This window comes from Eurosta solidaginis, chromosome 1 (genome assembly GCF_040869045.1).
Source record: "Eurosta solidaginis isolate ZX-2024a chromosome 1, ASM4086904v1, whole genome shotgun sequence".
NCBI lineage: Eukaryota > Metazoa > Arthropoda > Insecta > Diptera > Tephritidae > Eurosta > Eurosta solidaginis.
Genome location: NC_090319.1, coordinates 23,561,041 through 23,588,167, shown reverse-complemented (window position 1 = coordinate 23,588,167; position 27,127 = coordinate 23,561,041). Strand labels below are relative to the sequence as shown.

At 35.9% G+C, this 27,127-nt stretch overlaps 1 protein-coding gene across 8 annotated transcripts in view; it reads right to left on the bottom strand.

Annotated features, from left to right (window-relative positions):
• Positions 1-27,127, bottom strand: part of sas (stranded at second) — a 122,417-nt gene that overhangs the window by 27,119 nt on the left and 68,171 nt on the right. For all 8 annotated transcript variants that reach the window (XM_067782945.1, XM_067782989.1, XM_067782934.1 and 5 more), the window contains 3 exons: positions 8,812-9,052; positions 826-1,458; positions 383-646 (listed from right to left, as the gene is read on the bottom strand). In XM_067782945.1, the coding sequence (XP_067639046.1) occupies positions 383-646; positions 826-1,458; positions 8,812-9,052 (1,138 nt within the window). The remainder of the gene's footprint in view (positions 1-382; positions 647-825; positions 1,459-8,811; positions 9,053-27,127) is intronic.

The window sequence follows — 27,127 nt, the reverse complement described above, 5'->3', positions numbered from 1 at the left end:
TCTTAAGGTCCTTATGGCCATGATTGGATAGGAAAGGCACCCGCTTCCTTCTCAAACTGAACAAATCTGCGGTGAGGGTACTTACGGGTCTGATATAGGCTGATTTAAAATAATAAGCGAATTGGTTTTGTTTGTTAGGTGGGATAATTGTATGTTCTAAAATGAATATCAGGGAAATTCAGTGCACTGCCGCTTTAAAAAATAAACCAACTAAATTTTGAGCGACTCACGCAATACACACTTAAACTTCCAAAAGATTTTATCTTAAAATTATTATCCCTAACTCGTTATCAAGGAATATTTCTGGACCTTAACATGCATTCAACACTGTCGTGCCGTCATTTTACTCATAACGAAAAACAAAAAACTTATTTATATTTACCCATTGGACTGTGAGCTCCTTCAGTGTTGAAGCTATGCACTGATGGTGGCACTGATGTGGCTATCTCATTACTATTACCGTCACTTTGCTTCGATCTGTCTGTAGCACAACCCCAATGCTTGCAGCACTCGTCATCGGGTATAGGTACTAGGCGCACTTCATCGGAATCGCAAGGCAAATCGGGTGGTGGCAAAGCGACCACTGGTGGACAAGCCGGACGACATTCTAATTTACCATTCTCACAATAACAATGCTGTTCACAACCTGGTATAACACAAAAGTAGCGCCCAAATGAGCATAGAGCGTATGCAGCGTATGTATGTATGAAATAAATACAAGAAGAAAAGAAAAAAAAAAAAACAAAAATAAAGAAAATGTTAATTGACTGTTTGAATTGCGTTGCGTTTGCATTGTTAGTGTAATGTTATGATTATGCTACTCACCCGTTAGATTGGTCGGTATAGGTGACCAATTTTCGAAAGTGTGACCCGCGTATTCACAAGTACCGTTATCCGCACAACGCATCTTCTCCGGACAACAATTTGGTGCTTTTGGCTCAAAATTAGCTGGTTCTGGTTCCCAACGCAAGCAATGCGGATTCAATAAATCCAAACCGAATGTTGATGGACACTGCAGCTTAGCACAATGAACACCTTCTAATGTACAAATGCACAGTTGTTCGCAACCATCATGAAATTGTTGACCATCGCGATAGTGTTGACCTTTATATTCACAATGTGCAGGTTCGTGCGCACCATGAGTATCACGTGCTTCCCCCGAACCATAATGCTCATCGCCAATTGAGTTTTGTGCTGTGCTTGCTGGTGATGGTGGCTGCTCATGATCATCTAGCGTGACGTCACATAATTCCAATTGACAACAAATATCCTTTGGATCCTTAACATAAACACATTTATCGAGTCGTGTATGATTGCGTTCGGGACAACGCGGCTTACAATTCATTACGCCACCTTCAACACAATGGCATATCTGATCGCAGTCGATTTCCAAACGTTCACGAAATTTGTAAATATTGCCATTGTGATGGCAGTCGAGGCGTGGCATTTGTGCGGAGGCTGTAGGTGCCACAGTGATGGCAGTAATGTAGAGCATGTGTAAATATGCGTTTTTTGTTTGTTTTTGTTTGTTGATTGTATTGCAAAGTGGGTTATATATATTTTAATTGTTTGTTGTTTTTTAGATTTTAGATAGCGTGTTTTATGTTGAAGTTTGTTGATTTTGTTGTTTTAATTATTGTTGCAAAAATTTGGAGCATTTTCGTGTGGTTTCGCAAATTATTTTTGTGTTTGTTGTTGTTATTATTTGAGTTTGTATATTTAGCAAATAAATGAAAAGAATAAAAAAGCTTGAATAAGCAAATATGATATATATCGAGACATGACGCACTATGTATGTTTGTATGGGTATATGAAATGAGATTTGCAAGAAGTATACAAAAGCGCTGAATCTAAGCGAATATGTATCTTAGCGGTTAAGCAGAACTTTTTTTTCATGAACTGAGAGGACCACTCACAACGAGCGGACCCGTTAAAAAAAAAAAACAAAAAAAAGCTCTGAAGCTTTTTTATCTTTGATGTTTCCTTACCTGGAGTTTTGAGCCTGAAATTTTCGGTTTGAAAGGAAAGCACACGTAGGCTACCTTTTATTGAAATATTGTTTTGGCATACAAAAATCGTATATTTTAAATACTTCAAAAAGTAAAAAAAAAAACAATGAGGATAAGTAAAACATCTTTACAGATTCCCTAAAATTTATCCACTTAAAAAGAAATATTCCAAAAAGTAACATAAGTGAAAAAGCGAGTTGGTTCAAAAAAGTAACCGATGCAAAGACATCACCGGGTTAAAAAAATTCACCGGTTAGAAAAAAGTTACTATAGTTCTACAAAAGTAACCAGTTTCACAAAAGTAACCGTTTCACAAGTATAACCGGTTCTACAAAAGTTACGGGTTAAAAAAATTCACCGGTTAGAAAAAAGTTACTATAGTTCTACAAAAGTAACCAGTTTCACAAAAGTAACCGTTTCACAAGTATAACCGGTTCTACAAAAGTTACGGGTTAAAAAAATTCACCGGTTAGAAAAAAGTTACTATAGTTCTACAAAAGTAACCAGTTTCACAAAAGTAACCGTTTCACAAGTATAACCGGTTCTACAAAAGTTACGGGTTAAAAAAATTCACCGGTTAGAAAAAAGTTACTATAGTTCTACAAAAGTAACCAGTTTCACAAAAGTAACCGTTTCACAAGTATAACCGGTTCTACAAAAAGTTACGGGTTAAAAAAATTCACCGGTTAGAAAAAAGTTACTATAGTTCTACAAAAGTAACCAGTTTCACAAAAGTAACCGTTTCACAAGTATAACCGGTTCTACAAAAGTTACGGGTTAAAAAAATTCACCGGTTAGAAAAAAGTTACTATAGTTCTACAAAAGTAACCAGTTTCACAAAAGTAACCGTTTCACAAGTATAACCGGTTCTACAAAAGTTACGGGTTAAAAAAATTCACCGGTTAGAAAAAAGTTACTATAGTTCTACAAAAGTAACCAGTTTCACAAAAGTAACCGTTTCACAAGTATAACCGGTTCTACAAAAGTTACGGGTTAAAAAAATTCACCGGTTAGAAAAAAGTTACTATAGTTCTACAAAAGTAACCAGTTTCACAAAAGTAACCGTTTCACAAGTATAACCGGTTCTACAAAAGTTACGGGTTAAAAAAATTCACCGGTTAGAAAAAAGTTACTATAGTTCTACAAAAGTAACCAGTTTCACAAAAGTAACCGTTTCACAAGTATAACCGGTTCTACAAAAGTTACGGGTTAAAAAAATTCACCGGTTAGAAAAAAGTTACTATAGTTCTACAAAAGTAACCAGTTTCACAAAAGTAACCGTTTCACAAGTATAACCGGTTCTACAAAAGTTACGGGTTAAAAAAATTCACCGGTTAGAAAAAAGTTACTATAGTTCTACAAAAGTAACCAGTTTCACAAAAGTAACCGTTTCACAAGTATAACCGGTTCTACAAAAGTTACGGGTTAAAAAAATTCACCGGTTAGAAAAAAGTTACTATAGTTCTACAAAAGTAACCAGTTTCACAAAAGTAACCGTTTCACAAGTATAACCGGTTCTACAAAAGTTACGGGTTAAAAAAATTCACCGGTTAGAAAAAAGTTACTATAGTTCTACAAAAGTAACCAGTTTCACAAAAGTAACCGTTTCACAAGTATAACCGGTTCTACAAAAGTTACGGGTTAAAAAAATTCACCGGTTAGAAAAAAGTTACTATAGTTCTACAAAAGTAACCAGTTTCACAAAAGTAACCGTTTCACAAGTATAACCGGTTCTACAAAAGTTACGGGTTAAAAAAATTCACCGGTTAGAAAAAAGTTACTATAGTTCTACAAAAGTAACCAGTTTCACAAAAGTAACCGTTTCACAAGTATAACCGGTTCTACAAAAGTTACGGGTTAAAAAAATTCACCGGTTAGAAAAAAGTTACTATAGTTCTACAAAAGTAACCGGTTTCACAAAAATAAGCGGTTTCACAAATGTAGCGGGTTCTACAAAAGTTACGGGTTTCACAAAAGTAACCGGTTTCACAAAACTAACCGGTTCTACAAAAGTAATCGGTTTCCACAAAAGTAAACCGTTTCACAAAAGTAACCGGTTCTACAAAAGTAATCGGTTTCCACATAAGTAACCGGTTCCACAAAAGTAACCGGTTCCAAATACAAACCCGGGTTAAAAAAATGCATTGGTTAGAAAAATTTAGCTACGGTTCCACAAAAGTAACCGGTTCTACAAAAGTAACCGGTTCTACAAAAGTAATCGGTTTCCACAAAAGTAACCGGTTCTACAAAAGTAATCGGTTTCCACATAAGTAACCGGTTCCAAATACAAACCCGGGTTAAAAAAATGCATTGGCTAGAAAAATATAGCTACGGTTCCACAAAAGTAACCGGTTTCACAAAAATAAGCGGTTTCACAAATGTAGCGGGTTCTACAAAAGTTACGGGTTTCACAAAAGTAACCGGTTCCACAAAACTAACCGGTTCTACAAAAGTAGTCGGTTTCCACAAAAGCAACCCGTTTCACAAAAGTAACCGGTTCTACAAAAGTAATCGGTTTCCACATAAGTAACCGGTTCCACAAAAGTAACCGGTTCCAAATACGAACCCGGGTTAAAAAAATGCATTGGTTAGAAGAATATAGCTACGATTGCATAGAAGTAACCGGTTCCGAAATGTAATCGGTTTCACAAAAATAACCGGTTCCAAATACAAAACCGGGATAAAAAAATTCATTGGTTAGAAAAATATAGCTACGGTTCCACAAAAGTAACCGGTTCCAAAATGTAATCGGTTTTACCAAAGTAACCGGTTCCAAAATGTAATCGGTTTCACAAAAGTAACCGCTTCCAAAATGTAATCGGTTTCACAAAAGTAACCGGTTCCGAAAGGTAATCAGTTTCACAAAAGTAACCGGTTCCAAATACAAAACCGGGTGCAAAAATTCATTGGTTAGCAAAATATTACTACGGTTCCACAAACGTGACCGGTTCCAAAAGTAATCGGTTCTACCAAAGTGACCAGTTAAAATAAAGTAATCAGTTCCAAAAAATTAACCGGTTACATAAAATGAAAATGGTTCGAAAAAAGGGACAGATTGCAAAATATATGTATTTGTTTCAAAAAAGTAGACATATACAAATAAGTAATCGGTTCCATAAAAGTTACTGATTCTAAAATAACACCCTCTTTCAAAAAATGACCAATTGCAGAAAAGTTACCAGTTGAAAAAAAACCGTTCCAAAAAAGAACTCTAATCTAAAAATACAACAGGTTTTAAAAAAGCATCCGGTTCGGAAAAATCAACTTGCTTAAAAAAAAAAACCGGTTTTGAAAACGTAGCCTATTATAAAACAAAAATTAGGTTAGATTTCAACTCAGTAGCCAATTCGAAAAAAATCAATCTGTTCGATAAAGTAACCGTTACCGAAACCGCAGCTGCTCTCGAAACAGTAACCGATTCTAAGAGAACAATCACTAAAAAAGAGTCCCACATATGAGTTACTTTATCGCACTAGAATAATTTGTCTTAAATAAAATATTTCCAAAGCAGTCCAGGAATGCGCCTTAAATGGTAACGACCATATCCCGAACTTGGTACATTATAGTATTAATAATTAAATTAATTCCGAAATTATAGGAAGTTATGTGAAATTATGCAACTGGTCACATAACGGTACCTAAGTTTTTCAAAATATCTCCAAATCTGTCCAAATTTTTTAAACAAAAATAAAAAAGTTTGCTCTTTCCTTAAACACAGTTGGAACAAGTAAGGGTTTTTTAATTCGTGTGCAACCGAACATTATATACTCAGCTATAAGGAAAATATGTATATGTACCCAATCTAATTACGATCCGGTAATTTTTCTTTGAGTTATGGCGCACAAAACATAGAAAACTGCTTAGTCAGAAAAGGAGCGGTGACACGCTCAGTTCCAAAAATTTTATATTTTTCCTATTTCTTGTTATAATTGCACTTGGGAAAAGAAATATAATTGATATAAAGCTCTTTTTTGCAAAGATATAGCTTATTTTATGCGCCCAATACCCCTTTAAAAATCTTTCAAAAGTGGGCGTGATCCTTAACAAATTTCGTTAATTTTTCTTCGAAACATTCCTTATATTTAATCTGAATTTTGTTATGATAGGTTTAACGGTTTTTGATTTATGATTAATAACATTTGTAAAATTGATTTTACCGCATGTGGGCGGTGCCATGCCCATTTTCAATTTTTTTTTTCAAAGTTCAATCAAAGGTATCAATATCAGTGCACACATCAAATTTCAACACTCTAGGTGTATTATTTACCAAATAATCAGGTTTTTTGTATTTTCCAAAATGTTATATATATAACAAGTAAGGAAGGCTAAGTTCGGGTGTAACCGAACATTACATACTCAGCTGAGAGCTTTGGAGACAAAATAAGGGAAAACCACCATTTAGCAAAATGAACCTAGGGAAACCCTGGAATGTGTTTGTATGACATAGGTTTCAAATGGAAGGCATTAAAGAGTATTTTAAATGGGAGTAGGCCTTAGTTCTATAGGTGGACGCCATATCGCCATAAAGGTGGACCACGGGTGACTCTAAAATGTGTTTGTACGATATGGGTATCAAATTAAAGGTATTAATGAGTATTTTAAAAGGGAGTGGGCCTTAGTTCTATAGGTGGACGCCTTTTCGAGATATCGACCAAAATGTGGACCAGGGTGACCCAGAACATCATCATCTGTCGGGTACCGCTAATTTATTTATATATGTAATACCACGAACAGTATTCCGGCCAAGATTCCAAGGGCTTTTGATTTCGCCCTGCAGAACTTTTTCATTTTCTTCTACTTAATATGGTAGGTGTCACACCCATTTTACAAAGTTTTTTTCTAAAGTTATATTTTGCGTCAATAAACCAATCCAATTACCATGTTTCATCTCTTTTTTCATATTTGGTACAGAATTATGGCATTTTTTTCATTTTTCGTAATTTTCGATATCGGAAAAGTGGGCGTGGTCATAGTCGGATTTCGGCCATATTTTATACCAAGATAAAGTGACTTCAGATAAGTACGTGAACTAAGTTTAGTTAAGATATATCGTTTTTTGCGCAAGTTATCGTGTTAAGGGCCGAGCGGAAGGACAGACGATCGACTGTGTATAAAAACTGGGCATGGCTTCAACCGATTTCGCATATTTTCACAGAAAACAGTTATCGTCATAGAGTCTATGTCCCTACCAAATTTCACAAGGATTGGTATATTTTTGTTCGACTTATGGCATTAAAAGTATTCTAGACGAATTAAATGAAAACGGGCGGAACCACGCCCATTTTGAAATTTTCTTTTTTTTTTGTATTTTGTTGCACCATATCATTACTGGAGTTAAATCTTGACATAATTTACTTATATATTGTAAAGATATTACATATTTTGTTAAATTTTGACTTTAAAAAATTTTTTTTTAAAGTGGCCGTGTTCGTCATCCGATTTTGCTAATTTTTACTTAGCACAAATATAGTAATAGGAGTAACGTTCCTGTCAAATTTCATCACGATACCTTCAACGACTGCCAAATTACAGCTTGCAAAACTTGTAAATTAACTTCTTTTAAAAGTGGACGGTGCCACGCCCATTATCCAAAATTTTACTAATTTTCCATTTTGCGTCATAAGGTCAACACACCTACCAAGTTTCATCGCTTTATTCGTTTTTGATAGTGAATTATCGCACTTTTTCGAAAGAGTGGGCGTGGTTGTAGTCCGATTTCGTTCATTTTAAATAGCGATCTGAGATCAGCGCCCAGGAACCTACATACCAAATTTATCAAGATACCTCAAAATTTACTCAAGTTATCGTGTTCACGGACGGACGGACGGACATGGCTAAATGAATTTCTTTTTTCGTCAAGATTATTTTGATATATAGAAGTCTATATCTATCTCGAATAGTTTATGCCGTTACGGATTACCGTTATGCGAACAAAGTTTATACACTCTGTGAGCTCTGCTCAGCTGAGTATAAAAAGTGGGCGTGGTTATCATTCGATTTCGCTCATTTCCAATAATAATCTATTCTGGGTTCAGATAAGCGCGTTTACCGAATTTGGTGATGTTATCCCAATATTTGCTCAAGTTATCGTGTTAACGAACGGACAGATGGACAGACGGACAGACAGATGGACAGACGGACGGACGGTCATGGCTTATTAAAATTTTTTTCCTATACTGATGATTTTGATATATGGAAGTCTATATCTATCTCGATTCCTTTATAGCTGTATAACCAACCGTTATGTTACCAAAGTTAATATAATCTGTGTGTAAAGCACGCTGAGTATAAAAAGTTTAATTTATTTGGCTTATATGACACCTACATTTATTTAGTTTGTAGTCTGCTTTTTTTCCTGCAGGTAAGTCATTGTCACGTGGCCCTGTTGGCACAAATTTGATTAAGGTCAACTGGCGAAACCAAAGTGGACTCATATGTAAACTGATATTGAAAATAGTATGAGTGCAAATGAATAAAAAGCTTGCGTGTATTGACGAAAGAAGGGCAGTGGTTGTACTTTTCTAGACCGCCTATAACATTAACTATATCAGCGCTATGGAATCTAGATATTGCCCCAGTAATTTTCATAATCCTAGTTAGGTGTATGCTATTTATACTATCTATAAATCGAACATCAGTTTGTTTGTTTAGGCCTGCAAAGCTCTAACAAAATTTCTCTACTTCTACATTGATTTATTACACATACTCACACCTTGCCATACTTTATTAGTGTAAGTGAAAGTATGCAATAACTATCTGTCTCTACACTAACTCTATCTACTAACTCTATCAACAAACTTACCATTTAATCCACCTTCATTATTGGATTCTGGTGCATTCATTGTGGAGGTTGGGCCACATTCCATTGTAGCACAACATTCATCAATAGCCACTTGTCGGCAATGTTTTTGTGAATCCAAATCCATGTGCGGTGCACCACCAACCAGTTTGAATGTGTTGCCCATACAACGTGGATCACAAATCCATTCACCTCGATTGCACGTGCAACGTTCATCACAGCCTCGATTCATAGTTTCGCCATTCTGTAAAAGAAGCAATTAAATGGCATAAGAAAAGAAATTGAAAATGGTTAATGCAGAAGCATTGGCATAGTTAACATAGATGATATATGGCTTAATTAAATATGTATGTATGTGTATATGTTTGTACATAAATCAAGTTAGAAATTGTTAAATTATTGAGCAATCAAATGCGGAAATAAGTGACTGGCATATTTCCATATACCATATATCGTCGCCTTCATGTCAAAAGCCTGCATGTGAAGTTTTGTAGATTTTGAGTTAAGGGGTTTTATTGATTATCATTTGAATGTTTTTATATAAGTCCTAAATATTATGCATAAAAGGAAATTAAACTATTTTAAAGCATAAAAAAAAAACAGAAAAATACTTAGCATTACGAAAAAATAAACTTTTTAATTTTATTTTTATGAACGGTTGTTAATCAAATCGGGGTTAATATTAAGAGTTATTAAGTGAAACTCATAAGCATGCCCGTAAAAGTGCGGTCAAAGAAAAAAAAACAGTACAAATTTGACTTATCGTGTACTCATTTTGAGACTAGGGCAAGTAAGGTTGAACTGGCCGGTCCATGAGGACCCCACATAGACTGAATGAGTCCGTAGCGTTGCCAGATATTTGTTTAACGACAAACTGAAAAACCTTATCAAAAACCAAGACCTTCATTATAAAATAACTCCGTCTTCTTGGCAAATACTAGAAGCTTTCTAGGATCTTTTTCATTTGCTGCTTTTAGATCTGGCAGCTGTATCACTCTTAACAGCTGGAGTGTTAGCATGGCAAGCGTAGGGTACAAGCACAGAGCGTGCCTGAAGGAAAGTGACGCTAGAAGACAGTGTCAGAATACCTGTCATGAGTCTATAGTACTTTACCTGTAATGATAGGATCAACTTTCTAAGGATGTAAGACTTGCGCATTATCTTCGACACTTTGCAGCCCCGCGCTTGGCTTCACGCTTTGCCCGCCTGGTCGATAATGTGCACCTCTTGCCTTTTCTTAATCGCGCACAACCCTTTTATCTAGTTCATCCGCTTTTTCGTCCCCATCTATTCCCAAATGCCCCGAGATGCTTCTTTCTGCCCCCATTTTTTCCAGGGATTGCTTACACTATAACACACTTTTAGATGCTGTGCTATGCTAGATTATTGCTTTACTTGCTGCTTGGCTGTCAATATAAAAGTTAACACTCTCTTCTCTTCCAGTATTACTACTGCTTTAGATACGGCTACTACTTCCGTCTGAAAAACGCTACAGTGATCTGGTACCTTGTCGAAACGTGTATTGCCTCGTGCGCCTTTTGGGTACCCTTGCGCCAACCATCCACCTCTGTTGCGGCTCTAAGAGCCGCTTCGGAGCATCTTGTCTTGTAATTAATGACGCTATATTACTATGGCCGTATGGTCTGCGCTCAACCTGCCCCAAGGCAACAAGCTTTTGAAGCTTTTTTTTTACAAGGCTTCGGGGTTGTTTTCAGGGCCCCCGTAATGCTAAGCAGTAACAGCCTGAATACCCTCTTTTTGCTTTTGAGGTAGGTTCGTATTTGTGTGGCTGACTACCAAACATTTTGAGGCTATTTCGGAACCAATTTGGAATCAGTACATAATCGTTTTGTAATTATTTTAGGACCATTTCAACTAAACCAAATTGAAGCTACTTCTAAACCATTTTTGGAATTGCTATAGCATCACTTCAGAATAATTTTTTTGGCAATTATTTCGAAACGATTTCAGGATCACATCCGGAATATTTTAAGTATCATTTTGGGTCGACTTCTGGTACATACTCATTTTAGAATTATTTTCGAAATTACTCCGATACTATTTTGCAACCTATTGGGAACAATTTCAGTATCTTTTCTCGGTATTATTTTGTGTATAAATCGGGAAATTTTAGAAACGTTTCCGCAATAGTCCAGAATTGATCCTGAAATTGCCCCAAAATCGTATCGAAATAGTTTCGAATCAAATTTTAAAATAATCCCGAAGTATTCCTGATGTCAACCGGAAATGTTTGTGATACTGTGCCGAATAAGGTACGAAATGGCCCAATAATATTGTGACCCAATCAATTTTTCTCTAACAAAGTACACGTTATAGGCCAGAAAAATATAGACTGATTTTTCCAAATTTTTTTACGAAGGGTGGTTAAGACTTTGTTCCATATAAAAATGAGGTTATGTACCCTTTGTATGAAAGAAAATATAAAGCACGCTTGGGACAAACAATTTTCAAAAATTAATACGCACTTTGCGAGACTGGCGGATTAGAATTCAATGGTAAAAAAATTTCAAATTTTCGAACTTTTTTAAAAATGTTTTTGAGATTAGTTTGCATTGTTTCAGTTAAAATATTTATGGGCGTTTATGCTTGAATTCTCGAAAATGGATGAGAATTTATTTCATGAAACTTGATCAAAATTGTTACTGCTGGTTTCGTGTGGGCTGTTGTATCTTTCACGTTGATTGACACAAGATTGCTTCAGTTTGTGATTTAATAAATATAATTTTCTTATCACTTCGTACATGTTTAGTTTACATTCATTACTGCTTTACTGATTTGACGAATTTAGTTCTCTTATGCTTCTAATACTATTTAAAATACTTTTCTGTGGCAAATTTTATTAAGATATCTGTAAGCATTACAAGTCATCGCATATTTTAAGTCTTTAATATAAACAATGATGAGTTCCATTCCCAAAAAGAAAATTGACACAGAATTGAAACGTCCTTGAAGTTTAATACCCGTAACAAATATTGGTTGTTGAGATGACGTCCTTACATCATTTACCTGTCCAGTCATCATTAACTGAGCAGAATATTTACTGCCTGTCTGAGACTATAAAAACACTTAAGCAAACATGATTAGCTTACAATGACGGGCCATTATTTACATATACGATGTTGTTGCCATATAAAGATTTCAACTTTACATTTGTACTCTTTTCCGCAATGAGTAAAGAATCAAATTATGGTTGATGCCGTCCCAGCGCCATCAAAGTGATAAATATAATGAATTATAGCTAAAGAGCAGAAAACAATAAGGTGTTGCTAATACATATTAACCGTTATGTGGGTTGGGTAATCGAGCACCTTTGTAGAAAAGGCATGACACATATGTCATTGGCCTTCTTGATACCTTAAATATTACTAATCAATTAGACATGTACATTTAGTTGAAAAGCGGTAATAAGGTTCAAATAATGTGATGTACCAACATTGTGTATGTACGTATGTACACAAGCATGTGTATGTAAGTACTTGATTAATTTGTTTGTTTAATGCACGTATTGCTGGTTGCCTTTGTATTCAGGTAATAAGGAAATACCATAAAAGGTGTCCTAATATCAATTTGCAAATTATCTATACTTGAAACTAACTATATGTAGCTTATTTTACGAGTGCAAGTTCGTTGCTTAAGTCTTTTGAATTTATTTTCCATAACTGGAATGGTTGAATGAACGAACCAGCGATGGAAGTTTACATAAAAGTTGAGAAACGATTGTTGATATTTCAATATGTTTGAGCACTAGAAAACGTGCAATTTTTATTCAAGCAGTTTTTGAAGAACGAAATAACGAGCCGTTTCTTATTTTATAAATCTACAAAATTATTTTAGAATGCAAATGGTTTGAAATAAGAATTAGTATTTTAATTATTTTTCCTGCCTCGAAGTTATACACAAACGTGCTTTATCGCACTAAGTTGGTATTGTGTATATCTGAAGTTTTTCGGTGCTACGCTGGAACCGATCCGATTTTAATAATTGCTCGGAAGTTTTGTATGGCTGGTTTGGGGTCATTGTTGACCAAAAAAGGATTTCATGCGGGACTACTTAGGTACTTTGGATGGACGTCAGTTTTTGTTTTCTGTTCACATCAGGTAGTTTTAGGATCAGGAGTGTACTAACTATTTCATACCGTCTTTAGGATTACCTCGAAACTGTTTCGTTAATCTTTTGCGATCACTTCGGAATTACTTTCGAGATAATTGTGACACTCTTCCGGGACTGTTCACCAGGTTCTTCGGTGACTGTTTTCGAGATTATTTACGAACAATTTCAAAATACATTCGGATATTTCTCTGAGATCATTTGTTATTTTGTTCGGGATCAGCTCCGCATTGTTTCAAGATCAGCGTCTGAATATCTTGGTAATATTTTCAGGATCATTTCGGAATAATTTTGTGATCTATTCAGGGTTGTTCAGGGATTGTGTCAAATCTTATTAAAGGACTCTTAATTTTTCGCAAATTTACTTCGGACTTGTTTTCAGGCGGGATCACTTTGGGACTCTTTTGAAATGTATTCCGAATCATTTGGAGATTGCTAGAAAAATCATTTCAGTATTATTTCGGAATCATTTAAGAATTGTATTTGAGATTATTTTGCTCTTCGTTGTATTTCGGAATCATGTGGAAATTGTATTCATGATAAATTTGGTGTTATTCAGGAATTCAGGACCATTACGAAATTATTTCAGAAACATTTCGGTATAACTTCGAGACTATGTTGGAATTCAGTTCGTATTACTGAACCATTACAATATTCAGTGTCTCACTATCTTGAGATAATTTTCGAAATAGTTTCGGAATAACTTCGTTACAATTTCGTAAAAAATTTGGTTTGGCTTTTCAGAACTGAGTTAAGGAAGGATAATTTTGGGACTGTTTTTTGATCACTTATGAATTTTGCTCCCACTTATTTCAGTACATATCTGATTTCATCTCGGTTTGCATTACCAAAGCTTAGAAAATATGAAGTCTTAGGCACAGCCAAAGACGGTCCCGTTCTTACTAGTTTTTTTTTTCCAATTCAAGTGTAAAACTGAAGTAATAACAATTTTTGTTTATACAAATTTTTGCCAATTAAACTTTTGCAACGCTTAGAAGGATTTTTGTTTGGGCAAAGTAAAACTTGTAGTTAAAAAATAAATTTTACGCAAATCGATTCTTGTGGTTACTATTTAAACCAAATTTACGTTTCTAAAGCAGCCTTTCCATGCCGACTTACGCCTAAAAGAGTTTATTGTAGTTGCATTCAGACACACTTGAATCAAAACTAAAGATTTTTTTTAGATAAATTCATACATATACATACATATTATTTTTCTCAGCTTGAAAGCAAATTGCAGATCGCTAGATAATGCATATATAATTTATTTTGCAGCTGCACCTTCGTGCTAATGTGAGCTAACATGTGCATTGTGCGCCAAATGAATGCACAGCTGTTTCGCATGGCATTACAAAATGTGCAAATATTTGTCTCAAAGTGTTTTTTTTTGGTTTATTCACTATTTGCAAATCTATATAAGGGCACCTAAATACATTTCTTATATATATTTTGCAAAACTTCAAAGCTACGGTATAGCTACGATATACTGAAATTAGTGGTTTTTTGCGCCTTTATTTCATCGAAATCTCTTTTTGCTAAACTTTCATATTTTTGATTTTAAAATTAATAAGATTTGAGCACTTTACTGTTTTGATTTGAAACTAGTTTATAATCCAGTTTTGCATTTATGTTTGCTACCAACTTCCTTGAGGTTGTCACTTTTATGTTTATATATGATTATTATACCTTTCATAAACATGAAATGGTATATTAACTTTGGTCCGATGCTTGTAACGTTGAGAAATATAGAAGATGGACTCACCATTAAGTATAACGAATTGATCAGGGCGACGAACTGAGTTGATATAGCCATGTCCGTCTGTTCGTTCATCCGTCTGCCCGTCTGTCCGTCCGTCTGTCTGTTTGAACGCAAACTAGTCCCTTAAATTTTGAGATATATCAATGAAATTTGGCACAAGGATGTATTTTTGTATTATATTAGACATCTGTCGGATCCGGTAGGATCGGACCACTATAACATAAATCTCCCATACAACCGATCGTTCAGATAGAAAGATTTTTGGCCATTTCTCCCTTAATTTAGAAAGTATAAACGTGAAACTCGGTGATATATATTTCAATATATCATAGAAGATTTTCTGAAAAAATCACTTTGATCGGAGCTATATATAGTATATATCCCATACAACCGATCGTTCAGATAGAAAGATTTTTGGTCATTTCTCCCTTAATTTAGAAAGTATAAACGTGAAACTCGGTGATATATATTTTAATATATCGTAGAAGATTTTCTGAAAAAAATCACTTTGATCGGAGCTATATATAGTATATATCCCATACAACCGATTGTTCAGATAGAACGATTTTTGGCCATTTATCCCATAGTTTCCAATATAAAAACGTTAAACTTGGTGATATTTATTCTAATATATAATAGAAAATTTCCTGTAAAAATTATTTCGATCGGAGCTATATATAATATATATCCCACACAACCGATCGTTCAGATAAGGGGGTTTTTTGCCATTTTTTATTTTATATTTATCTTAGAAATCGTTTAGGTATGTACATCTGTTCACTATATATTTCTTATCTTATGCATCCGATTATTTGGAGATTACGAACGGGATAAGATTATTGTTCATCCACATTGATGAAAGGTATGAAGTCTTCGGCACAGACAAAGACAGTCCCGTCCTTACTTGTTTTTCTTTTTTATAATATGACTATTTTTTCTCTGTATATATTTTTTGCATTATATGAAAATTTATTTTGAAAAGTTGCAGTAAACTTTTTCCGCAATTTGATTAAACATTTGTTTTTGTTTCCTTTTAAAAATTGAACAAACCTGTTTTCATTTGCACATTGCGCAGGCGCTACATTTTACAGGAAATCAAATAAGCAACTTTGACAGAAAAAGCGAAAATTTAGAGCAGTTGCTGTTGGATTTAAAATTGGCTATCTGCATTTATCTGCGCTTTCTTTGCATTTTTTGGATGGTTGTCTGCTTGCAACAGGTTTGCCAATTGCTAGTGTTTTAATTTAACCCGTTCTCTACCATTTATCTATAAGCCATTTACCTATTTACTTACATAAAACTGCAATAAATAAATATTTGCTTCGAAAATTAACTTCCGTAATAAAAGCTTAGAGTTAGTTTCATTTTGCAAGATTGAGATGACTAATGCCAGCGGGATTTGACAGTGAAAAAAATTATTTTGGTGCGCCGCTAAAAGCCCCGTCACATAAGATTTTTCATGTAGCAACGCGCGCTGACAGATGTGTAGATGGCATGTATGTATATGCATGGAAAGCAACTAATAGCGCATCACCAGCGCCATCTGATATGGAAAAGTAGCAAACTTTCAACTTTTGTTGCAATGGAAGCATAAGACGAAGAATTTGACATTTACATGGGCTAAGGATGCTTTCACACTTTGCAAGTGTAATTATGGAACATTGAAATATTCATTGTGATGCGGCTATAAAATAGCAAATTTTTCATTCGATCTAATACCTGATAGCGCAGAGATTGCATTTAACCGGTATCCAAAAACAAAAAAGGGCTTTCTCAATCATATATGTTGATTTTTGAATGACCTTCACAGTGATTAATTTATATTTTCAAGTGTTTTCTTACTATCACTGAGTTCATCAAGTGCCTAAAGTTTTTTTAAAACTGTTAGTTTGTTACCGAAATAGGCTAAGATTAAGAGATTTACCATCCCATTCTTGCTAAAATTGTTGCTGGATAGTTCGGGAGATTAATTACAGCAGCATTGAGATCATTCTAGGACTATTTTGAGATCATTTGGGAATAAGCTTGGATTTTTCCAATATCGATTTAAGTATTTCGATGACTATTTCGGGACTACTACCTGATCATTCCCGAGCCATTTCGAGAAAATTTCGGGATTATTCTAGCGACTGCTTCGGGATCATTTTAGATGGGTGCGGAAAAATTAATTTATGAATACGAAAAGTTAGCGTTCTTCTATTATAGATAATTTTGAGTTTCTCTTGGATTGTTTGCGCGTTGGTTTTAAGTACTTTTTCGAGATCATTTCGGGACTATTGCCGAATTATGTCGGGGTTATTTTGAAATCATTAGGTGATCTTGTTGGGATCAGTGCCGAGCAATTTCGGTATAATTTCGGGTTTATGCTCGCGACTACTTCGTGATCATTTCGGGGCTATAGCGGAATAATTTTAGATGGAGTTTTTGCGTGATTTTTATAAGTACTTATTAATTTTTGGAAGGTGTGAGGGAACATTTCGGAATTATTTGCATGGCTATTTCGGTATAATGTCGGCACTATTTTGAGTTCATTATCTAATCATCTCGTTAGCGACTACTTCGCGGTAATTTTGAGACTATTTTTTGTTTTAGCAGGGTTCGGAAAGTTCATGAATTAATATGAAAAGTCTTTGGGCTATTTTTATAGACAATTTAGACCTTATTTTTGATTTTTTTTCGGTGTCGTTTTAGGTCCATTTCCGAGGTTATTTTGAGAAGGTGTTGGAGAAAATTTCGGGATAACTTGCATGACTGACTATTCCAGGATGATTTCGCGACTATTTCGTGCTTATTTTCAGACTATTTGAGCTCATTATGTGATCAACTTGGAAATATTCTGGAGCTACTTCGATATAGTTTCGGGTTTATGTTAGCGACTTTTTTGGGATAATTTCATGGCTGTTTTAAAATTATTTAGCGGGGCTCGGAAAACGCTATTTATGAATACGAAAAGTTATCGGGCTGTTATAAATATTGGATACTTATCGGTATGTTATTGTTGTGTTATCGGTTTGTTATTGATAACAACTGTTATCTAAGAGTTATCGATATTTTATTGGTGAATTATATACGTGCTACTGAAGAATTATCGATTTGTTATTGGAAAATTATTGGTTATGCCAACGAAAAGATATCGATTTGTTATCGCAAAAATACCGATTTTTTATCGGAAACTAATAAATTTTCTATCGAAGAAATGTCGATTTTCTGTCGAAACTTTCTATTTTTATCAAAATATTATCGATTTGTTATAATACCTAAGTAGGTGACGGACTCGAGATACCATCTAAAGCGAATAAACCTCCATTTCATCCTCGTTTTGGCTTAGTGGGAAAACAGTATCCTCAAAGTTATGGACATTTTTGGTCTCAGCATGATTATTTGGACCTGGGCATAATCGCCCATAACTGCATTTTTTCTGTAATTTTTCCTAAATGATTGCTGCTACCGATAGCGCCACATACAGGGAATCTTCTTCGCTTCATAAATATCTCTGGAAATACCAACTTTCTACCACTTCCCTCATTGGTTTTTTGCTTTCCATCTTTGGATGCACGTGGATACCAGATATTTTGAGTTGTCCAATCCCTCTCTTCTGCAGTCGTAGAGGTACATGCCTCGTCGTGTCGAAAAACCTGCTTCACAGTCCTGAAATTGGGCCGCTTGTCCTCTACCCTCTGCCTCTTAAAAGCAGAGTTGTCGCCTTCAGCCGATCACTACCTAACCCTGCGTTCTCAACCAGGTTACAGAAGCGAGGGTTGCTCGCTGCTGTTCGGTATTGTTATAGGGATTCTTTTTTCTGTTAATGTCATACTAGACAACGAAACTGGTTTGTCTCCAAACCAAATTTGACAAGGGATGACGGAAAATGTTTCCAATATACATTAATTATCCACCCTGCCGGAAAATCAACAAAATAAAACGAATCATCCTCTATTCCATGTCCCTGTTGCTCGCTATCCAAGGTTGTAATTTTTATAATAATCCATCTTCTCAGTTGTCGCTATGGACTGATTTCGTCGCTCCTGCAGCGTTTCAAACCTAATTGATCTGCAATCAACCCTATAGCAGAGAGGTAAAAAAGGGTCTTATACTTAAAAGCGAGAAGTATTACAAGGACGACCGAACGGGGAGCTTTGACTGACTAAAAAATTTAACTTTCAAAGCATGTATATTAGGGTGGTTGTTGTTAATTAAATTCACGATTTTTTCGAGTCTCATTTAAACTGTCTCGCACATTAGTGAAAGTTCAAATTTTGATACACTGAGTCCTCATAAGATTATCTGAATTTGAACAGCTCTTGCAAAACCGTGTAACCGTTTCCATTTGGGACCAAAACTTATATGTGACATCGATAACTTTAGTACTATCGATTTTGAGCCCTATAAAATGAGAAATCTTAACTCCATCTGCTTGAAGGAGAATAAATGATCTTATATGATTTATAAGAAACACCCTAATGTACATATTTACATACTCGTTTGCACATTCATATACAAAATACATTCGCACATACACAGTGAATGTCATTCCAATCAATTTTACTGTCTCCCGGAACGATCATGATGTCCTCAAAGCAAAGGTCGAAATAGCCAAACAAAAGGCAAATGGTGGCATTGTCAAATTTTGTTAGGAAACCGCAGTGAAAAGAAATCTTTTAAGGTCATCACACTCATATGACCACGCCCATTATTTAACACAAAATTAGCGAAAAAAAAACAGTTGACTAAATATGCAAACGAGATTTCACGTTGAACCACAAACGAAAAACAACAATACAGCAAAAAAACAACAACAAAATACCAAACAAATAAATAGCTCTTTTATAATTTGTATTGACTTGCATGCGATTTTTATACTCAGCTAAGCAGAGTTCACGGAGTATATTAATTTTGTTCGCATAACGGTACCCCGTAACGGCATAAACTAATCAAAATGATCTGGGCGAAAAAAGAAATTCATTTAGCCATGTCCGTCCGTCCGTAAACATGATAGCTTGAGTAAATTTTGAGGTATCTCAATGAAATCTGGTATGTAAAGGCACTCATCCCAGATTGCTATTTAAAATTAATGAAAATGAAAAACTATAACCAAGCCCACTTTTTCGATATCAAAAATTTCGAAAGACCGAAAATGTGTGATAATTCATTACCAACAAGTAAGGAAGGCTAAGTTCGGGTGTAACCGAACATTACATACTCAGCTGAGAGCTTTGGAGACAAAATAAGGGAAAATTACCATGTCGGAAAATGAACCTAGGGTAACCCCGGAATGTGTTTGTATGACATGGGTATCAAATGGAAGATATTAATGAGTATTTTAAAAGGGAGGGCCATAGTTCTATAGGCGGACGCCTTTTAGAGATATCGCCATAGAGGTGGACCAGGGGTGACTCGAGAATGTGTTTGTACGATATGGGTATCAAATTAAAGGTATTAATAAGGGTTTTAAAAGGGAGTGACCCCTAGTTTTATATGTGAAGGCGTTTTCGAGATATCCACCAAAATCATCTGTCGGGTACCGCTAATTTATTTATATATGTAATACCACGAACAGTATTCCTGCCAAGATGCCAAGGGCTTTTGATTTCGCCCTACAGAACTTTTTCATTTTATTCTGCTTAATATGGTAAGTGTCACACCCATTTTACAAAGTTTTTCCTAAAGTTATATTTTGCGTCAATAAACCAATCCAATTACCATGTTTCGTCCATTTTTTCGTATTTGGTATAGAATTTTGGCATTTTTTTAATTTTTCGTAATTTTCGATATCGAAAAAGTAGGTGTGGTCGGGTTTGGGCCATTTTTTATACCAAGATAAAGTGAGTTCAGATAAATACGTGCACTAAGTATAGTAAAGATATATCGGTTTTTGCTCAAGTTATCGTGTTAACGGCCGAGCGGAAGGACAGACGGAAGACTGTGTATAAAAACTGGGCGTGGCTTCAACCGATACCCTGCCCCTACCAAATTTCACAAGGATTGGTAAATTTTTGTTCGACTTATGGCATTAAAAGTGTTCTAGGCAAATTAAATGAAAAAGGGCGGAGCCACGCCCATTTTGAAATTTTCTTTTATTTTTGTATTTTGTTGCAGCATGCAAATTACCTTCTTTTAAAAGTGGGCGATGCCACGCCCATTGTCCAAAAATTTCTATTCTGCGTCATAAGATCAACCCACCTACCAAGTTTCATCGCTCTATCCGTCTTTGGTAATGAATTATCGGACTTTTTCGGTTTTTCGGAATTTTCGATATCGAAAAAGTGGGCGTGGCTATAGTCCGATTTCGTTCATTTTAAACAGCGATCTGATATGAGTGCCTAGGAACCTACATACCAAATTTCATCAAGATACCTCAAAATTTACTCAAGTTATCGTGTTAACGCGCAGACGGTCGGACGGACGGACATGGCTAAATGAATTTCCTTTTTCGCCCAGATCATTTTGATATATAGAAGTCTATATCTATCTCGATTAGTTTATACCGTTACGGATTTCCGTTATGGGAACAAAATTAATATACTCTGTGAGCTCTGCTCAGCTGAGTATAAAAACGGATAAAACGATGAAACTTGGTAGGTGGGTTGATCTTATGACGCAGAATAGAAAGTTAGTAAAATTTTGGACAATGGGCGTGGAACCGCCCACTTTTAAAAGAAGGTAATTTAAAAGTTTTGCAAGCTATAATTTGGCAGCTGAGAATGTAATGTTCGGCTACACGCGAACTTAGCCTGCCTTACTTGTTTAGTGTGAGTTTGTGTGTGTGTGTTTTTTTGGGATTTGGAATGCGGTATGCAATAAATGCGGCTGGCGTCATTTGGCATGTGCATGTCCACTACACCAACAATAACAACAACATTTGATGCGTTATGCGTCACGCAGCGACTGAAGCGCCTCAATGCAGCTTTGCGTGACGGCGCATGCGTGTGTATGTGTATATGCTTATAACACGCCAATAAATAAAAATATTTGCAGACCATATTGAAAAGTGAAAGTATTTATTCGTTGCTCATTTTCTTTTAACTAAAAAAAAAAAGAAAAGGTAAAATACTAAGTTGAATGCGAGTCGAAGGCGTATAGCCTTATGAAAGATATTTATTTTTATAGATATGTGTGTAAACTTACATGTAGGTATATAACTAAGTAAACGTGTATGGTCGACTGGGCAGTTAACAATCAGCGCCGCTAACAGAGCAAAAACAACAATGCAACATTTTAATGAGTACCGGCCGGTCACTAAAGTGATTAAGTATGTATGTGTATATGTGAATGTATGCTATGTATTTAGTTGGTGCCAGGCAGGTGCTAATAACGGGCGCCGGAGGTGCTGAGTATGGTTGGATTTGCTATGTAATTACTTTGAACTACAAGTTTAATTGTTGTTAATGCAATTAAAGCTTCGAGTCAAACATTTAAATTATTATTAGCTGGCGAAATCGAAATGCTCATCCCTAGTTTTATTATTTAAAATTTTATTTGATAACACAGGTCAACAAAAAAATTTTTCTTTGTACATGCCTTTTGGCCTATATATTCGGATTATATGTTCAATTCTATAAAAAAAAAATGCAATTACGAATCAAATTTTCAAAATTTGGCTGAGAAACAGTACAAAGGAGATAAAAGGTCCCAGATACACATGATTTTAGGTAGATTTGGCAATTCGTTAAGTACATATTAAGAAACTCATCGAAACTTTTACTGACGGATTGGCAGGCCTAGCAATAGAGCATGACGGCTACCTGATAGCGTTTTTGAAAGTACAATTTTTTTAAGAAGCTGTAGTTTCTTGGGTCACTCGTTGTGGGTGACACTATGTTTTTGCATATCACAGAGGAATGGTGTCTTCGAGAAGTTGTAAACGAGCGGCTAATTCGTTTTGCTATACATATATGTGGCGAATGTATTAAAAGAAGACAAAAAAAGTTTGATTTAACTAAAAATACAAGGATTTGCGAGACCTTACTAGCCTACTTCGGTCTACCTGTTAAAAACCAGGACAAAACATGTTTCATGTAACTCTTGCAGAAGCATTCTGGAGCGTAAGTTTATTTTCTCTTTTTTATTGCACTAACTGTTTCATATATATACATATATCTACATATATATAATTGCATAGTAACTGAAATTGTTATGAAATGCTTTGCGTTTTATTACAGTTTGGTACCAGGGTGAGAAAAGAGCCATGAAGTTCGTAGTGCCGAGGATTTGGAGGGAACCGAGTAATCATGACACTGATTGCTATTTTTGTGTAGTGAAACCACTGAAAGGGAAACGTTTAAGGAAAACAATATATCCGGAACTACCATCGACATCCGCTCCAGTACCACATTCGAAACAAAATCCTGTACCTGATCCACCTGTGTTGGAAAAGCAACTATTTCCTCAAGGCAGCTTTCAAATACCGAGTTCATCTGCATCCGTACATTCCGAATTTGTTCCTCATTTTGAACCAGGAATACCACATCTCATCAACTCTGAAGATCTCAGTGCCTTAAAAAGAGACTTAAATCTATCAAAAGACAAAGCAGATTTATTAGTATCGCGGCTTAAACAACGAAATTTACTTCGATTCCTTGTAATACAAATGAAGTCGCCTCTTTATCGACAGCTCAACAAAAAGTCTAAAAGCAGTTCTACTACACAATCGGAACAAATTTCCAGCTATTCCACTGGCACATTCCATACATCTCAAAGAAAATTATGACAGTATTAAAATGCTATTAACTGCAATCAAATATACGGAATACAAGTGGGAAGTTATTGGAGACTTCAAGATGGTTTGTTTTTTTACTGGATTGCAAGGTGGATATACCAAACACTCTTGTTATATCTTTGTCTATGGGATAGCAGAAATGATGCCACCAACTATCGCCAAAAACATTGGCCTGAACGTACTGAGTATGGAGTTCGAAGATTTAATATTAAACATGAAGCAATTGTCGATCCTAAAAATATATTGATGCCGCCATTGCATATTAAATTGGGCCTTATTAAACAATTTGTGAAGGCTCTTAATATTGAGTCTAAAGCTTTCAAATATTTGCAGATTTTTTTTCCAAAGCTGTCAGAGGCGAAAATTAAAGCTGGAGTCTTTGTTGGCCCTCAAATAAAAAAAATTATGAACTGCGATATTTTCCCGGACCTACTTAGCAATAAGGAGAAACTAGCGTGGAACAGTTTTAAGGCAGTAGTTCATGGTTTTCTTGGAAATCATAGGGGTGAAAATTATGATGAGCTGATAACTGGCATGATTACGAATTTTTCCGCCATCGGATGTTAAATGTTGCTAAAGATGCATATGTTACATTCACATCTGGATAAATTCAAAGATAATATGGGGGCTTATTCAGAAGAACATTGGGAGCGATTCCATCAAGATATAATGGAGTTTGAGAAACGCTACCAAAGCCAGTATACGGAAAGCATGATGGGGACCTATATTTGGACGTTAATAAGAGAAAATGTTACCGAATATGGCGGGAAAAGCAGGAAAAAGCATTTTTAAACATTTAAACTGTATTCTAAAACTAAATTTATAAGAATAAATCTTAAATTGATTTTTACTATACTAGAATAAATCAAATCTATGTCAAATTTTGATGAATTTTCATGTTTTTCGTTTCTCTCATTTTTTTCGAACAAACCCAAATCAAAAACTTTTGTATGTTCATATTCTTATTTGTGGGTGCAAAAGCAATAAAAAAAAATATACGCACGAACCATGTACAAAAATGTTGTTGACCAGTGTAATTACATTCGTTTTTAAAAATTAACTAATTTTGTGATAGCACGGCACAACTCATTTAGATCTTGTTTTTGTTAAACAAAAGCTAGTTATGGAATATTTGTGTAAGAGAACTTTGCTCTTAAAGGTTAAGGGGGGTCTCAAAGGTTGTTAGTAGCACATGCACAAAACCGTGAAAATGTACTGCTTTGGTGGCCAAGGAGTTATTGGTTTTTACTAAAAGATTTTAGTTCATACTAACCCCTCCTCATTGGAACCGAAGTGTACTCTGGCCAGCCCACAAGAAAGGCGAGTATGCAAAGCTGGGTGAATCAGCCTGCTTAATATCGCTCATAAGCTCCCATCTAGCGTACTGTGCGAAAGACTGAAGCCCGTAGTCTACAAACTGATTGGAACTTATCAGTGCAAGACCTGGTAAATCTACTATCGACTTGATCTTCAGTATGCGCCCGATCCTGGAGAAGACTCACTATGAGAGAAGCAACACTAGCCATCATTTCGTCGACTTTAAAACAGCGTTTGACAGCGCGAAAAAGAAGCTGCTTGCATGTTGCTATATCTGATTTTAAGTTCACTGGAAAGTTGAGGAGCAACACCACCAACTCCATAAGGATTGTGAAAGACCTCTCCGAGCCATTAGAAATCAAACGAGACTGCAGAAAAGCCGACTCTCTTTCGTGTGATATCTTAAAAATGAAGCTGGAGAAGATAATTCTAGCAGCAGAGCTAAATTGTGATGGTATAATCTATTAAAAGAGCGTACATCTACTGGCGTATGCTGATGATATTGATATTATTAACCTGAACAAACGCGCTGTAAATTCTGCTTTTTAGGGATTAGAAAAAGAAGCCAGAAAGTGCATCTTGCGGTAAATGAGGGCAAGACGAAGCACTTGCTGTCATCCACGAAAGAATCGACGTATTCGCGCCTTGGCAGCCACGTCACTGTTGATGTATATAAATTCGAAACTGTGAAGGATTTCGGTTATTTGGAAACCAGCATAAATAGCAAAAACAGTGTCTGCCTAGAAATAAATTCGTGAATAACTCTTTCCAACAATCCAAGTCCTCTCTAGACGAACAAAAATTACGCTCTACAAGTCGCTAATAAGGTCTGTCGTGACGTATGGCTCGAGAGAAGATGAGATGGCTCTTGGAGTGCTCGAGAGAAAACTGCTCCGGAAGATTTATGTTCTTCTCCTTGCAGTCAACGGCGAGTATCGAAGGAGGTTTAATGAATAAGCGAATAAAAACCCACAGGCTTCGCTGGCTAGATCATGTTATGCAAATGGACGAAGACGCTCCGGCCAAAAAAGTATTTCAGTCGACACCGCTTGGAAGCAGAGAAAGGGGGATACCTCCACCGATTTGGGGTAAGCCAGGTGGAGGAAGACCTGACTGACCTACCTAGGTGCTCGCAATTGGCATCACTTATCGCAAAGCAGGGATAGCTGACGTAGCTTATTACAAAAACCGTCCGCTAAAATCGCTTAGGTAGTTAAGCGCAAATTAATGATGATATTAAACCCCTTCTGAAATTTTATTTTTGAAAAACTTTAAATGTTAATAAAGTTGTTTTTTTTTAGGCTGCGTCTTTATGGTGCTTCGGGAAACTGTGTATTAAATGGTGAATGCAAATTATGGCTTTTCCATACCAGACGGCTTTTAGATCAACATAAACGAGACCAATTTGGGGGTAGTACCAGGAAATCTGTATGTTTGACATAGCCAGATGATGAGCCAATATACAGGGGGATAGGCAGAAACACAAACATCCTGGAAACTCTGCGAAAGACAATATAAAATACTTTGAAGAAAGTTTTTAAAGGTAGGAGTGGCCACTCGAAAGTACTTTGACAAACACTCTGGGTGTATTTCTGCCAAGGAAAGCTTTTCAGAGAAAGTTCATCTGTTTTTTAGACGGCATTCAGAGTCGGAACAAACACATCCTGTCTTCCCAATTTGTCGAAAACATTAAAAAGCAGCATCACGCAAATTGGAAGAGAAGCTTCGCTTTAATCTCCTCGAAAGTGACCTCCCGAAGCAGTGGGTATGGACGTCAAAGTTATGTCGATGTAAAACCACTTGGCCGGTAACTCTTTAATGACTACTTCGTATCCAAACACAATTCTTCAACACAAAATAAGTAGCGATCTTGCTAGCATTTCCAGTTCTTTTGCTTCATGTGGTTAAGCATTGCCACCGACTCACTTGCTGGCAAAACGTGAGGAAGCGATAAAGAAAGACACCAATAAACTAATTGGTCGCCTTTCTCAAAACATATGTTGAAAAAGGTCTAGCTACCCCAGCGGGTTAGGGGACTTAGAATATACCCGCAGCAGGTAGCCTTTCGTAAAAGGCGACTAAAATGCCAAATTGATTCAAGGAGTTTTGCTCAAACTCAATTGTCAACCTCACCCACTCGTGGCGAATCCTGTATCTTTAACAGCCGAGGCTCTGGCGACCCCAAGTTCGTTATCGATCTAGGGGTGGAAGGGCGATATGGCTTAGAAGCTTTCATGTGGTCTTTCCAAATCGTTCCCAAGATGGTCGGGCTAGTACCTTAATGGTGCTTGGTACCGGAACATACCGGATCTGCATCCTGCAAAGGACCATCAATATCGATAACACTCCCCAAGGCCTTCAGGGAGTGTCCTTATCGCTACAAAAACAACAAAAACAGA